Source organism: Cervus elaphus, chromosome 11 (assembly GCF_910594005.1).
Source record: "Cervus elaphus chromosome 11, mCerEla1.1, whole genome shotgun sequence".
Lineage (NCBI taxonomy): Eukaryota > Metazoa > Chordata > Mammalia > Artiodactyla > Cervidae > Cervus > Cervus elaphus.
Genome location: NC_057825.1, coordinates 101,143,878 through 101,160,660, shown reverse-complemented (window position 1 = coordinate 101,160,660; position 16,783 = coordinate 101,143,878). Strand labels below are relative to the sequence as shown.

Sequence of the window (16,783 nt, the reverse complement as noted above, 5' to 3'; positions counted from 1 at the left end):
ATCCACTGGAGAAGGTCATGGCAACCCACTTCAGAATTCTTGTCTGGGAAATCTAATGGACAGAAGACCCTGGTGGCTACAAGTCCATAGGATCACAAAGAGTTAGACACAGCTGAGTGAGTAACACTTTACTTTTTTGGTGACGGTGGTATTTTCCAGCTCCTCTCTGATTTATCAGCTATCCCTGGATCCTCCCTGATTTATCAGATATCACTGAGCCCGCCTGCCAACAAAGAACCCGCCTGCCAATGCAGGAGAGGTGGTTCGGTCCCTGGGTCGGGAAGATCCTCTGGAGAAGGGCATGGCAACCCTCTCCAGTATTCTTGCCTGGAGAATTCCATGGACAGAGGAGCCTGGCAGGCTATAGAGTCCATACGGGGTGGCAGAGTCAGACATGACTAAGCGACTAACACTGGACGAAGTTCCTGAAGACCTGTGACTGAGGAGACTGTGGCAGCTTGACCTCCAGCACACGCCATGGGTGTGCCATCCAATCACCGACACGGACAGCTTGCATTTTCCACAGACAGAAACTCAGACAAGGTTCTAAACGCCAACCAGGTGACCTGGGCAAAGAACCTGTTAGTCTAAAAGTATAACAAACAGTTGGCATCACCTATTAGAAAGATAGCCTTCAGTGGCACTATGATTTCGTTATATTTTGAAGATCTAAAGAACGTTAAAGTCACACACACACAGAGCAGTCAGGTTGCACCAACCACAACAATAAAAACTGTGGGTGATGTCAGAAAGCTCTAGGGACCCCCCGGGCAGTCCAGTGATGAAGACTCCATGCTCCCAATGCAGGGGGCCCGGGTTCCATCCTTGGTCAGGGAACGAGATCCCACATGCCACAACTAAGAGTTCATATGCTGCAACTAAAGGCCCCATGCGCTGCAACAGAGACCTGGTGCAGCTGAATAAATAAATGAATGAAATATACAGAAAGCTCTACAAAGTTACATCACCCGAAACCTTATTTCAAACCCCCACTAACTCTTTTCCAACAAAATCTCAAATTCCAAATAAGGAAAAATAACTTAGGGTAGTTGTTCCCAACTTAGATGACAGCCCCTGGATTTTGAGGATGATTCATGGTCTTTACTTGTTGATACCAACCACTTCTCTTTTCCTTTTGACTCAGCCTTGCAGTGGGAAGGAGGGCATCATAAATCAGATTTTTAAAATCACTTATTCCTAGCTGATTTCCACACACTCTGAAATGGAAAAACTGCCAGTGCAGTAGAGGAGTATTACAGGTGATGACAGAAGGATTAACCCACTGGTTAACCAGAAGGATTCTCATCCCACCTGAATTACCATCCCTCTACCTGCCCAATTTTTGTTATAAACATATGAAATTTAGCAGTCATCTGTTATACATATTGATTACTGAGGGTATGCATTTGTCTGCTTTAGATTTTTCTTTTATGAAATGACTGAAAGTGTTAGTCATTCAGTCGATTCCGACTCTTTGCGACCCCATGGACTGTAGCCCACCAGACTCCTCTGTCCATGGGATTCTCAAGGCAAGAATACTGGAGTGGGTCGCCATGCCTTCCTCCAGAGGCTCTTCCCAACCAGGGATTGAACCTGGGTCTCCTGCATGGCAGACTCTTTACCAGCCGAGCCAGCAGCGGAGCCCACAGAATGGAAGAAGCCCTTAATAAACTATTCTCAAGGTGACAAGTTTATTGTCTTCTCCCTGCCCCACTAATGGGGAAATGATGCAGTGACCTTGATGAACAATGCTTGCAAGGTGATTTTGAAAACTGGAGGAGTGGGGCTTCCAAGGGGAGCTCTGGAGCTGGGCTCCCTCCATGGTTACCAGAGCACAGAAGGACATTGCCTGGGCCCATCTGGAGTTAAATTCTGGCTGCACCAAGGAAGGAAAGAAATGATCAGAGGGTAGGTCTCTCTCTTTTTTAATTAGAGCAAAATTACTTAACAATACTGATACATCAACATGAATCAGCCATAGGTATGTATATGTCCCCTCCATGTCCCTCCCCATCCCACCCCTCTAGGTTGGGACAGAGCACCAGCTTTGGGTCCCCTGCACTGACAGGTCTTTTGGGAGGACCTGGGGTCTTGACTCCCTAACTCTGACTGTGAACTACGAACCCTCAGCACTCATCCCAGACTAAGAGGGAGATGGATTGTCTAATGTGTGTGGGCCAAGGGTCTCCAAAATAAAATGTGCGTTTGAGGAAAATTAAGGTGGGTCAGTGGTAAAGAATCCACCTGCCCATGCAGGAAACGCAGGAGACATGGGCTCAATCCTTGGGTCAGAAAGGTCCCCTGGAGAAGAAGATGGCAACCCATTCCAGTGTGCTTTCCTGCCTGGAAAACCCATGGTCAGAAGAGCTGGCAGGCTAAGGTTCACAGCATCACAAAAGAGTTGGACATGACTTAGTGACTAAACAACAACAACTATGTTGTTTATTTAACTTTGTTAATAATAAAATAAAATATATAAAACTATCCAACTCTGTTTAACTATTTCAAAACACATAATTATTAGTTGGCTGATCCACAGGCACCACCAATTCTTTTATAGATGCTTAAAATGTTTTAAATTTTTTAATTGGAGGATAATTGCTTTACAACATTGTGTTTGCATGAGGCGGCCAAAGTACTGGAGTTTCAGCTTCAGCATCAGTCCTTCCAATGAACACCCAGGACTGATCTCCTTTAGGATGGACTGGTTGGATCTCCTTGCAGTCCAAGGGACTCTCAAGAGCCTTCTCCAGCACCACAGTTCAAAAGCATCAATTCTTCGGTGCTCAGCTTTCTTTACAGTCCAACTCTCACATCCATACATGACCACTGGAAAAACCATAGCCTTGACTAGACGGACCTTTGTTGACAAAGTAATGTCTCTGCTTTTTAATGTGCTGTCTAGGTTGGTCATAACTTTCCTTCCAAGGAGTAAGCATCTTTTAATTTCATGGCTGCAATCACCATCTGCAGTGATTTTGGAGCCCAGAAAAATAGTCAGTCACTGTTTCCCATCTATTTGCCATGAAGTGATGGGACCGGATGCCATGACCTTAGTTTTCTGAATGTTGAGCTTTAAGTCAACTTTTTCACTCACCTCTTTCACTTTCATCAAGAGGCCCTTTAATCCTTCTTCACTTTCTGCCATAAGGGTGGTGTCATTTGCACATCTGAGGTTATTGGTATTTCTCCCAGCAATCTTGATTCCAACTTGTGCTTCATCCAGCCCAGCATTTCTCATGATGTACTCTGCATATAATACTCATGGATTAAATCTGGCTTGGAATGGTACGCTTAGATCATGAGGTTTCCTCTTTCTAGGAGGAAGTCTTAGTCCATTTGGAGCTGGTGAATAAGAATTGAAGCTAGTCTTGTCATTTTTTAATTTGTTGATAAACTATTATTTTCTGTCTGGTTGCTTAAATGATATTCTCTTCACTATAGAACTGCAAGCTATCCTCAGGTATGGGTATTTTTTTCCACTAAAATTTTGATTTTTTTTTTACACTAGGGAAAATACTTTTCTTCTGTGTTGGTTATTATATCTGCTCCTTTGTTCCAGCATTTTCAGGAATATTTCTTCTCTGTAGGTTGCATTTTGACTGTTTTCACTCTGTTGAGTATCATCTCGTGATCTTTATCCTCTACTTCTACAGTCTTGGAAAGCTCATTCATAGGTTACATTTTCTCCATTGTTCTGCTCACTAGTGCCTCTAGAGTGTCTTGATGGCAACCTCCTCTTATTTTGGCTGGCACCATGTTTGATAAGGGCAGGGAATGTGGAGTGACTTAAACCCATCTGAATATGCCCTTGGCATCTGCCAGGGCTTCACCTCAGACCCACACCTGGAGGATGGACCAATTTGCACAAACTTGGTTCAGCTCCCAGTGGGCACTCATCAGTCTGTCTTGTTCCCCGAGTGGATCTGGACCACTTCTGCTCCAGGGCTCCTCTGCTGAAGAGCACTTCCTAAGAGAATACCCATCCCCCAATGTGGCATGCACCCTCCTCCCACTCTGTGTTGTCCTTGGTGATGTCGTCCTGGGAGATATGATCTTGGTATTCATATTAAAAGAGATGAACTGAAGCTGCGGGGGAAGTTTCATGGGAACCAGTTCTGGTCCTCTTGGAACCTAATTCCTTTGCAGAGGGAGAGCAGAGGTCTGATTTCAGGCTAAGGTAGCCCTGAGTCTCTGAGTCTGGGCAGAAAGTAGATAAAGTCTTCTCTTAGGGTCTTCTTGTCTATTCCATGTTGGAATTTGGAGATGAAACAAATATTGCTGTGGTGGGGGTAGGGGTTTCCTCCAGTAACTCCATTGGCACCACACTTGGTGGAAACTAACTCTAGATTTCTATCAACGCTGATGCAAGGTTTTATGTTTTTTCAGAACATCATGGGCACTTTAGTAGGAAATAGAGTGCATCTCAGGCAAACCCAATGGTTAATTTCCACATGTGCCTGATGCACTTTCCCCCTCCCCCCTGAAAATAATGTATTCGTTATTACAGACAATGATGCTTCAGTTTCAGTAAGGGTTAAAAATCACTCCACTCATCAACTCCCATTCTAAAGATGACACAGAGTTCATCAGTAGCATCAGGGACTCCACAGTAAGCAATGCTGTCATGCAAAACGGCTTATAGAAATTCTAGCCGTTTCCAGAAGCTTGTAATTATTGCTGCATGTGTGCTAAGTCACTTCAGTTGTGCCCGACTTGCTGACTCATCCTCTATTACATTTGGCAGGAAGGGGAAGATCCCTTGGAGAAGGGAATCACTCCCCACTCCAGTATTCTTGCCTGGGAAATTCCATGGACAGAGGAGTCTGGCGGGCCACAGTCCATTGGGTCACAAAGAGTTGGACCCGACTGAGGGATTAACACTTTCACCAGCAAGAATATGCCTGACGCACATGTCAAAAGGAAAAATAGCAATATAACACAGTGTATCTTTACCTTATAATAAATTCGGGCCACCAAACCCCGCTGAAGAATCCTTTCACGAAAATGCACTGCTTTCAACAGAAAGGTGAGATTACCAACTGTGTCCATGTTAAATGCCAGGAAACTGGGAAAAAAAAAAAAAGCACAGTGACCATCATTATTATTTTGTCATCACCAGAGTATTTCAATTTGAAAGAAATAGATGGGATTTGTTTTTTCAGAAAGAATTTCTTCCCAATAGAGAGTGTGAGTACACATAATTATCTCCTTGATCTCTCACTTGCTATATTTTGTGCCTTTTATTAGTAGTTTTGTCAATGAATGCCTGGATCAAGTTATTCTATGTGGTCATCCTTTCGATGTAAAGATAGGATGGATGAAACTGGAGCCTATTATACAGAGTGAAGTAAGCCAGAAAGGAAAACACCAATACAGTATACTAACGCATATATATGGAATTTAGAAAGATGGTGACGATAGCCCTATATGCGAGACAGCAAAAGAGACACAGATGTATAGAACAGTCTTTTGGACTCTGTGGGAGAGAGTGAGGGTGGGATGATTTGGGAGAATAGCATTGAAACATGTATATTATCATATGTGAAACAGATCGCCAGTCTAGGTTCCATGCGTGAGACAGGGTGCTCGGGGCTGGTACACTGGGATGACCCTGAGGGATGGGATGAGGAGGGAGGTGGGAGGGGGGTTCAGGATGGCGAACACATGTACACCCATGGCAGATTCATGTCAATGTATGGCAAAAACCACTACAATACTGTAAAGTAATTAGCCTCCAATTAAAAGAAATAAATTTATTAAAAAAATAAAGATAATTTGGTTTACTGCTTTTTCCACTTAGTATTTTTTAAATCTTTTGTTTTTTAATTTAACCTTTTATTTTGGCCACCCCTCACGACATGTGGGATCTTAGTTCTCCAATCAGGGATTGAACCCTTGCCTCCTGCATTGGCAGCACAGAGTAATAACCATTGGACCACCAGGGAAATCCCTAAAAGATATATTTTAACTGAAGTATAGTTGATGTACAATATTATACAGTTATCCAGTATAATGCTTCACAATTTTTAAAGGTTATACTCCATTTACAGCTATTATAAATGGGCTTCCCAGGTGGAAAAAGTTCTCAGTTCCTCATAAACTAAACACACATAACCTATGACTCAGCCATTCCATTCTTACTATTTGCCTTAGAAAAATAAAACAAATTCATGAAAACACTTGTATACAAATGTATTCACAGAAGTTCTACTCAGAGGAGTGAAAAATTAACACCCCAGGTGTCTCTCTGTCAAGAGAAAGGAAAATAATATGAACAATTACACACCAATAAAACTGACAACCCAGACAAAATAAATAAGTTCCTAGAAACATATCATCTTTGAAGACCAAATGAAGAAGAAATAGAAAATATGAGCCGAGTAATTACTTGCAATAAAATTGGATCATTAAAAAAAGTAAAGATCTCCCAATAAATAAAAGTCCAGGGCCAGATGGCGTCATGGGTGAATTCTACCAAACTTCTGAAGAAGTAACACCTATCTTTCTCAAACTATCCCAAAAAAATTAAAGAAAAAAGAAAACTTCTGAACTCATTCTAGAATGCCAGAATTAGCCTGATACCAAAGCCAATAAAGATATCACACACAAAAAGAAAATTACAGACTGATGAACATAGATCCAAAAATCCTCAATAAAATATTAACAAAACCAAACAAAACAATACACCAAAAAGATCATACACCATGATCAAGTGGGATTTATGCCAGGAATGCAAGGATGGTTCAACATCTACAAATCAGTGTGATTCACCACAGTAATAAACTGAAGAATAAAAATCATCTGATCATCTCAGTAGATGCAAAAATGGCTTCTGACAAAATTCAAAATTATGATAAAAACTCTCAACAAAGTGGGTACAGAGGGAACAAACCTCAACATAACAAAGGCTACATATATGACAAACCCACAGCTCACATGTATACACAATTTTTGCTAATTATCCCTCAACATAGAAGTTTGAAAAAAAATTTTAAACAGAATGGAAAACAAACCTTAGTATGAAAGTGAAAAAATGAAAGTGTTAGTCGCTCAGTTGTGTCCAACTCTTTGTGACCCCATGGACTGTAGCCCACCAGGCCCCTCTGTCCATGGAATTTTCCAGGCAAGAATACTGAGTGGGCAGCCATTCCTTTCTCCAGGGGATCTTCCTGACCCAGGGATCGCACCCAGGTCTCCTGCACTGCAGGCAGATTTTTTACTGCTGAGCCACCAAGTTATAGGGACGCCCCATGTAACTTCTGCCTAAGCAGAAAAAACTGTCACCAAATATTGAAATTTAGTTAATAATGTCCATTCCAAATTATTTAGAAGTATGCTAATGTCTGTAGTTTACTTTGAAATGCATCAGAGAAAAAAAGGTGAACTGAAGGATGGATTGAGGACTTGATACATGGATATATATGTGGTATAGTCAGCACAGTCACATGTTACTAGTTGATTCTATGGTGGGTATATGAATGTTCCCTAAAATTATTTCTATTCTCCTGAGTATCTGAAAATGTTCATAATATAAATGACACAATATTCAAGTACAGTGTGGAAACTTGATTTTCCTCCACCTCCACACCCGCCTAGGGATCCACTGGTCGATGAGAGTGGTGAGGGCTCCGGTGGCAGCCCCTCGGGGGAGGGGAAGAGGCAGCACTCACTGGCATGAGAAAGGGCGGAACGGAGCTGCTTGCAGAATGAGGTTCAGCCCCAATCAGAGCCAAGCCCTGTCCTCCTCACCTAGTCTCATGGAGTCTTTCCAGTGCCATGATTGACTCCTCCCACAGCCCAAATGAAGGGTAGCCTCTGGGAGTGCATACAAATGGTCGCCTACTTGGAGGGATTTCAGGGATTTCCTCGTGTTCCCACCTGCTCACTTCTCTTGTGAGTTGTCAGTATGACTGCCATCCAACTGCTTTACCTGCATGAAAGCTGAGAACCCAAGGTCACTGCTGTATCATCAACACCTGAAGAAGTGCCCAGTACAATGTATGTGCATGGAGATGTGTCGGATGACAAAGGCTTTTCTTAATATACATAAAAATGAGAGTGAGTAAGGTTTGGGGACATAAGGAGAAAAACTGACAGACTGAATCAGTAAAACCTGGATGTGTGGGAGAGAGGAGTGTATTGTTTTGGAGGTTAAGAACCAAGACAAAAATAAATGGACTAGAACTTTCCAAACATTTACACTTGGAATACCGCCTTTGGCACATCTCAAGTCTATCTTGGAAGATTTGCTAGGAATATAGATTTGCATATGGGTGAGAATCTGTTTTTCTTTTGAAATGATGGAAACAGCCCTGCTCTGCTATCTGGAAGAGAAATGGAAGGGCAGATGGTATGCAGGTAGTTGGGAAACTTGTTTCCTGAATGGATGGAACTGGTTCTGATGGGAATTGTACTGTTCTTTCAACTTCTTATATGTTGTAAATTTTCCAGCTAATAAATTGTGAGGGAAACTATCAGCCCTATAAAATGCCCATTCAGGGCTGTGTTCTCAGCCGCAGTCGTGTCTGACTCTGTGGCCCCATGGGCTATATAGCCCACCAGGCTCCTCTGTCCATGGGATTCTCCAGGCAAGAATACTGGAGTGGGTTGCCATTTCCTCCTCCAGGGCATCTTCCTGACCCAGAGATGGAACCTGCATCTCCTGCATTGGCAGGTAGATTCTTTACCACTAGCACCAACTGGGAAGCCCATAGAAATGTTAAAAAAAAGACTTACTAGCTTTGCAGAGTGTACAAATTGAAATAAAATCAAAGAAAATTATATAAAATTAAAAGATTTTAAAAAACACCCCAAACAGAGGGAGATTTAAGTGAAACAATCTTCGGATATGGGAGCTGCTATTTCCAGCTTTAAGACAGCCTACAGTTTGAATAAACAGGAATGTGAGCAGTAGCTTACAAAGCAAGAGAAAAGGGACAGATTCACGCCAACCAGTGGGAAAAGTCTCAGGCGTGTGTGCCTGCCTGCTAAGTCGCTTCAGTACTGTCCGACTCTTTGCGACCCCATGGTTGTAGCCCGCCAGGCTCGTCTATCCATGGGATTCTTCAGGCAAGAATACGGCAGTGGGTTTCCATGACCTCCTCCAGGATTGAACGCAAGTCTCTTACATCTCCTGCATTGGCAGGTGGATTCTTTACCACTAGCACCACCTGGAAAGCCCAAAAAGTCCCATACTATCTATTTATTGTGTTTCCCATGCCTCTCATCAGGATTGTAAGATTATACTTTTTAATGAATAGTTGCTTGAAAATTAGTTCATTTGGGCTATGAAGACCAAAGTCTTCCTCCAAATAAAAATGATAATTTATAAAATACACAAAAGAAAAAAGCACAATAAGCTCCTCAGAAGTAGAACAAAGAAGGTAATACACTTATGAGCATGAATCAATGAGGTGAAAGCAGAGGTATGACAGAGGATCAACAAAGGGAAAAGATGGTCATTTGAAAAAAATAATAAATTAGACAAACATTTGGTGAGATTAAACAATAACAATAAAGGGAAAAAAAACACAAGAAATAATTTTAGGAATGAAAACTGGGACCTAACTACAAATCTAAAGAGCCTCTTGATGAAAGTGAAAGAGGAGAGTGAAAAAGCTGGCTTAAAACTCAACATTCAGAACACTAAGATCATGGCATCTGGTCCCAACACTTCATGGCAAATAGACGGGGAAATAATGGAAACAGTGACAGACTATATTTTGTGGGGCTCCAAAATCACTGCAGATGGTGACTGCAGCCATGAAATTAAAAGATGCTTGCTCCTTGGAAGGAAAGTTATGACCAACATAGACAGAATATTAAAAAGCAGAGACATTACTTTGTCCACAAAGGTCCGTCTAGTCAAGGCTATGGTTTTTCCAGTAGTCATGTATGGCTATAACTGTGGTGCTGGAGAAGACTCTTGAGAGTCCCTTGGAGTGCAAGGAGATCCAACCAGTCCATCTTAAAGGAGATCAGTCCTGGGTGTTCATTGGAAGGACTGATGCTGAAGCTGGAACTCCAATACTTTAGCCACCTCATGTGAAGAACTGACTCATTTGAAAAAGACCCTGATGCTGGGAAAGAGTGAAGGTGGGAGAAGGGGATGACAGAGGATGAGATGGTTGGATGGCATCACCAACTCAATGGACATGAGTTTGAGTAAGCTCCAGGAGTTGGTGATGGACAGGGAGGCCTGGCGTGCTGCAGTTCATGGGGTTGCAAACAGTCAGACACAACTGAGCAACTGAACTGAACTAAACTGAACTATCGATCTAGCAGAAGTTAAAAGGATAATTAGAGAGCAGTATGATAAACCTTATTGGAGAAGGAAACGGCAACTTCCCCCAGGATTCCTGCCCAGACCGCCCTATGGACAGAGGAGTGTGGCGGGCTACAGTCCATGTGATTGCAAAGAGTTGGACGTGACTGAGAGGCTAAACAACAGCAACATGATAAACCTTATACCAGCAAATCTGAAATCAAGCAGATAAATTCCTAGAGAAATATCATTTACCAAAATTGGCAGAAGAGAAAGCCTAAATGGTCTTTAAACTTTAAACTAATTGAATCAGTTGTTTAAATATTACCCAAACCCAGATAGTTTTCAAATAATTTTTCAGATTCTTCTACAGAATAAGAAAATACTCCCAAAATAACTTCTGTGACCAGGAAAACTTGATATAAATCCAATCAGGGAACTATGAGAAAGGAAAACAATAAGCTAATAAGTACACAAAAACCCTAAAAATAATACTAACAAGTCAAACCCAGGAAAATATAAAAATAATAATACAGTATGACATCACTGAGTGTTTCTTAAGCACACAAGTGTTATTTATCAAAACAGGTTAAGAAGAAATAACATAAGATAATTTAATAGACAAAAAATCATTTGCAATAAAATTCATCATCAAATAATGATAAAAACGTTAAAAACAACAGTAAATGGAGCTTCCTTAGAAGGTAAAGTATGCCTATCAAAAACTTTAGCAAATGCATTCTTAATAGTGAAATATCAAACTAATTCTTTTAAAAATCAGGACTAGGACACCTTCTCACAAAAACAAATAAAAGAAGCAATAAGTGGAAAAGAAGGAATAAAATTTACTATTTGCAGATGGTATGACTGTCTATGGAAATCCAAAGAATCTATCAGCACATTTAAATGACATTTTTTATGGTCAGGTTTATATACAAAAGTCAACTGTGTGTATAGTAAATCAAAAACAAAAAACATAAATTAAAAAATGTTCTTTTTATGGCAATAACAAAATTATAAAGTACCCAGTAATAAATCTGTCCAAAGTTGTACTATGCTTGAAAGAATACACACACACACACACACACACATATATATATATAACTCTGGAAGACACTTGGGAGATTAAAATCTTTGAGAGGAAGTTCAGTTTTACAAGCATGTCCATTTTTCTGCAAATCTATAGATTTAATAAACTTCCAAAGAAAATTCCAGTAGATTTTTTTTAAATTGTGGTAAAATAAGCATAAAATAAAATCTGCCACCTTAACCATTTTTAAGGGTATAGTTCAGCGGCATTAAGTACATTCACATTATCATGCAACCATTACTATTACTCACCTTCAAATCTTTTTCATTTTCCCAAACTGAAATTCTGCAGCCAGTGAACACTATCTCCCATTTCCTCTTCCTACTAGCCCCTGGTAACCACTATTCTTTCTTCTTTTTTAAGATTTTTTTCCCTTAATGTGGGTCCTTTTTGAAAGTCTTCATTGAATTTATTACAATAGTGCTTCTGTTTTATGTTTGGATTTTATGGTTGCTAGGCAGGTGGGGTCTTAGCTCCCCAACTAGAGAGCAAACCCTCACCCCCTGTATTGGAAGGTCTTAACCACCAGACCACAGGGAAGTCCCACTATTCTACTTTCTGTCTCTATGAACTTGACTACTGTAGATAATACCACATATAAGTGCAACTATATAATATTTGTCCTTTTGCTGTATGTACCATCTTTACTTACTTTCTTTTTTTTTGGAGGAACTTGACAAACTTACTCTCACAATTGTAAGGATGTACAAAAGACCCAGAATAGCCGCCACAATTCTCAATTATATTTTAGATATAACAGTATCATATGTAATATGTGCCACATAATACTATTACACTGTTATAAATCTAGTGGAATTGAGACAGTGTTTTGTTAGATTCAGAATATACAAACAGGGACTTCCCTGGTGGTCTAGCGGCTATGACTCCACGCTCCCAATGCAGGGGGCCCATATCGGGCCCCTGGTCAGAGAACTAGATCCCACGTGCCACAACTAAGAGTCTGCACTCGCAGCCAAAAAGATCCTGCATGCTGCAGTGAGACCCAGAGCAGTCAAACTCACTAACCAACTTAAAAAAGAACACACAGGCAGACTGGGAACAAATGGACTTCCACATACATAAAAGTTTAATAAATGCCAGCGGGGGCATTCTAGATCACTAGGGAAAGGCAGTGAATTCAGAAAATGGGTTTGGAAAAACTGACAATCCCCACAGGAGAAAAAAAAATGAAATTAAATCCCTTCCTCACACCACAGACGGAAATTTCTAATGGATTCAAGAATTCAAGGTGAAAGGTGAAATTCTCAAACTTTCAATATTAAAACATATGTATTTCACAATCACAAAGTAGACAAGATACAGGAAGTGTGGGATATAAAAGAAAAGATTGAAAATTCAACTGTAATTGAAGAATTTATGTTACTCAAAGACATCATAAAGAAAACCTAAGATAAGCCACAAACTTGGAGAAGACAGCTATAACATCTAAAAATCAATACCGACTAAGATCAAATAAAACAAAAACAGAAAAACTGACAAAATGCATGACAAGCATTTTGCATAAGAAGAAATACAAATGGTAAAGAGAATGTGAAAGCATGCTCAACTATAATAATAATAAGAAAAATGCAATTTTAAAGCCATAGTGAGGGACTTCCCTGGGGGTTCAGTGGCTAAGACTCTGTGCTCTCAATGCAGAGGGCTCGGGTTCAACCCTGAGCCAGGGAACTAGATCCCAAATGCCCCAACTAAAGATTCTGCATGCTTCAACTAAGACCTGGTGAAGCCAAATAAAGAAATAAAAGTAAATATCTGACTAGATTCTAATGAGGTGGACAAACCTAGAGCCTATCATACTCTGAAGTAGTCAGAAAGAGAAAGACAGATATTGTATATTAACCCATATATATATACGGAATCTAGAAGGATGGCACTGATGAACGTATCTACAAGGCAGCAGCCAAGACGAGAGAGAGAGAACAGACTTGCACACAGTCAGGGAGAAAGAAGGTGGGATGATCTGAGAGAGTAGCATTGAAACATACACATTACCAGGTGGAAAGTATACAGCCAGTGGGAGTTTGCTGCAGGACACAGGCAATCCAAAGCTGGTGCTCTGTGACACCCTAGAGGGGTGGGATGGGGAGGAGGGTCGGGGGTGGGGGTTTAAGAGGGAGGTACCATATATATACCTGTGGCTGATTCATGTTGATGTATGGCAGAAACCATCACAATACTGTCAAGTAATTACTCTCCAATTAAAAATAAAATAAAATTTTTAAACAGCCACAGTGAGAGATCTTTTTCTTATACTGACAAAAATTAAATCTGACAATGCCAAGTGTTGGCTTCATAAGACACAGGCTGTTGGTGGGGATAAAAAAATGTATGCAGTCACTTTGAAAAATAAATCAGCATGATCTAGTAAAGTTCAACACTGGCATACCAACAACACAGCAATTTCACACCTGGGTAATTACGCTATTAAGGAGTGTTTTTTCGGGCAACAGTTTGAAAATCGCTAAAACAGCACATGAAATCAGTTTAAATGATTGAGATCAGTATTCTCAAAAAACAAAATTAAAAAACATCAGAGGACATTACGAGTAATAGAATGAGCATTGTTTCACGGCATGTTTGTTTCATGTGTGTCTGTGGTGGGGAGGAACTCTATGGGTGTGTGGGTGTCCATGGTGACGTAAAACCTATTTCTCACTCTGAGTCATGGCAACTAAATTTGAAAGCCCTGTAGAAATTTTTGCCCACGTTCCCCAGAAAACATGTACAAGATTTTTCATAAGAGTGTTGTGCAAGATATCAAAAATACAACCCAAATATTCACTGATACTGGAGATTAGAAGGCATAAGTAACTTGTAGCACAGACACATGATGAAATATTATGAGCAGAGACAGAAGCTCTTCAGCCACACATAATAACTTGGATGAACCTAAAAAAGTATTGAGTGAAAACAGGAAGCTACAGAATACCACACACATTTACACCTTATTTATCAAGCTTATAGATAATATGAAAAATCAGTGAAAACAACCCAAAGCATGGATCCTGGAGCCCAACTATCTGGATTCAAATTCTAGCTTTGTCACCCACTGGCATGTAATCTTGGGCAAAATACTTAACCTCTGTGCCTGTTTCCTCATCTGTGATATGGAAATAACAAAAACCTGTAAAGTCCTTGCAACAGCGGACATGCTAAAAAGAAGGAACACGTGTAGGAGGAGCAGAATTAGCAGTCTTCTGGTCCTTAAGTTGGATTCTGGGTACATGAGTATTGAAATTACATAGTCATATATATGTTTCCATATACCAGTATTTTTTTAAACACAGAAGATATGGGTTCAACCCATGGGTTGGGAATATCCCCTGGAGCAGGAATGGCAACCCGCTCCAGTATTCTGGACTGGGAGATTCCATGGACAGAGGAGCCTGGTGGGCGACATTCCACGCGGTTGCAGAGTCAGACACGACTGAGCGAACACGCACGTAACTGACGTACAATGTTGTCTTATTTTCAGGTGTTCAGTAAAGTGGTTTAGTTATATCTATTCTTTTCCAGATTCTTTTCCCATATAGCTTACTACAGAGTATTGAGCAGAGTTCCCTGTGCTATTCACTAGGTCCTTGTTGATTATCTATTTTATATCAATATTTTACATTTAAACAAGTGTGAATTGTACAAGGCTCTGTATAGTCAGGCTCAAGAATAAGACTCCAGGTCAAGGATGGTGGCAGCCTGAGTGATCACACACCTGGTTCTCAGCCTGTCACTCCCCGATTCCGCCCAGTTTCGGAGCAAGCTGGAGACCGGTCTTTCTTCATACTGCTTGGTGTACTGAGCCAGCAGTTCCCGAACCACAACCTGCACAGAGTATAAATCATTTGTCAGTCATTTGTGAAAAATATAACAAACAATATAACAAACACCAGAGTGTTTTTAACTGCTGCAGCAAGATAAGGTCCAGCGGCTTCCAGCAAACTTTTGTGCTCAGCGGTGTCAGACTCTTTGCGATCTCATGGACTGTAGTCCACCAGGCTACTCTGTCCATGGGATTTTTCAGGCAAGAATACTGGAATGGGTTGCCATTCCCTTCTCCAGGTGAACTCGACTCTCCTGCATTGCAGATGGATTCTTTACCCACTGAAGCACCTGGGAAGCCCATGTCTTATTATGAATATATTTGAAAGTCACTTAGTCGTGTCTGACTCTTTGCGACCCCATGGACTGTACAGTCCATGGAATTCTCCAGGCCAGAATACTGGAGTGGGTAGCCATTCCCTTCTCCAGGGAATCTTCCCAACCCAGGGATTGAACTCAGGTCTCCTGCATTGCACGTGGATTCTTTACCAGTGGAGCCAGCAGCAAAGCCAAAGAACACTGGAGTGGGTAGCCTATCCCTTCTCCAGCAGATCTTCCTTACCCAGGAAACGAACTGGGGTCTCCTGCATTGTAGGCAGATTATTTACCAGCTGAGCTACCAGGGAAGCCTGTGTCTTCCTATATAGTTATTCTTATTTCACATTCCTTTTGCTTCTTTGAAGTACTGTCTTGAATTCTTGAAATCATATCTCTAGATAGATATTACCCATGACTTCATTTCAGGATAGAAAAGGGGGTGTCACAAAATACTGACTATGAAAAAGAGGGCATCAGGATCACTGTATTAGGGGTCAAAGGGCATAAACATTTTTGTAATTCTTGTTGTACAAAGTTGGGCTTCAGGTGGCGCTAGTGACAAAGAACCCCCTGCCAATGCAGGAGACATAAGGGACGTGGGTTTGATCCCTGGGTCGGGAAGATCCCATGGAGGAGGGCATGGCAACCCACTCCAGTATTCTTGCCTGGAGAATCCCATGGACATGGCAGCCTGGCGGGCTATGGTCCGCAGGGTCAAGAAGAGTCAGACATGACTAAAGCAAGTTAGCACACATGCACGCTATACAAAATAAGTGTGAAAATCAAATGCTGCAAGCAACAGGGAAAATGGGGGGGGGGGATCAACTAACTCTGACTAGAATAAAAATCAAAATGATATGGCACTCAAGGTTAGTTCCACTGACATCACTGGGATTAACACATTGTTTATTTTTGCCAGCAAATTTGGAAATATGCCAGCAAATTTGTAAAACTCAGCAGTGGCCACAGGACTGGAAAAGCTCAGTTTTCATTACAATCCCAAAGAAAGGCAATGTCAAAGAATGTTCAAACTACCGCACAATTGCACTCATCTCACATGCTAGTAAAGTAATGCTCAAAATTCTCCAAGCCAGGCTTCAACAATACATGAACCATGAACTTCCAGATGTTCAAGCTTGTTTTAGAAAAGGCAGAGGAACCAGAGATCAAATTGCCAATATCCGCTGGATCATCGAAAAAGCAAGAGAGTTCCAGAAAAACATCTATTTCTACTTTATTGACTATGCCAAAGCCTTTGACTGTGTGGATCA

The 16,783-nt window shown here is 41.0% G+C and overlaps 1 protein-coding gene across 11 annotated transcripts in view; it reads right to left on the bottom strand.

The window, feature by feature from the left end:
* ACOXL (acyl-CoA oxidase like) overlaps positions 1-16,783 on the bottom strand; it is a 345,680-nt gene that overhangs the window by 88,114 nt on the left and 240,783 nt on the right. For all 11 annotated transcript variants that reach the window (XM_043918764.1, XM_043918767.1, XM_043918771.1 and 8 more), the window contains 2 exons: positions 15,088-15,197; positions 4,957-5,068 (listed from right to left, as the gene is read on the bottom strand). In XM_043918764.1, the coding sequence (XP_043774699.1) occupies positions 4,957-5,068; positions 15,088-15,197 (222 nt within the window). The remainder of the gene's footprint in view (positions 1-4,956; positions 5,069-15,087; positions 15,198-16,783) is intronic.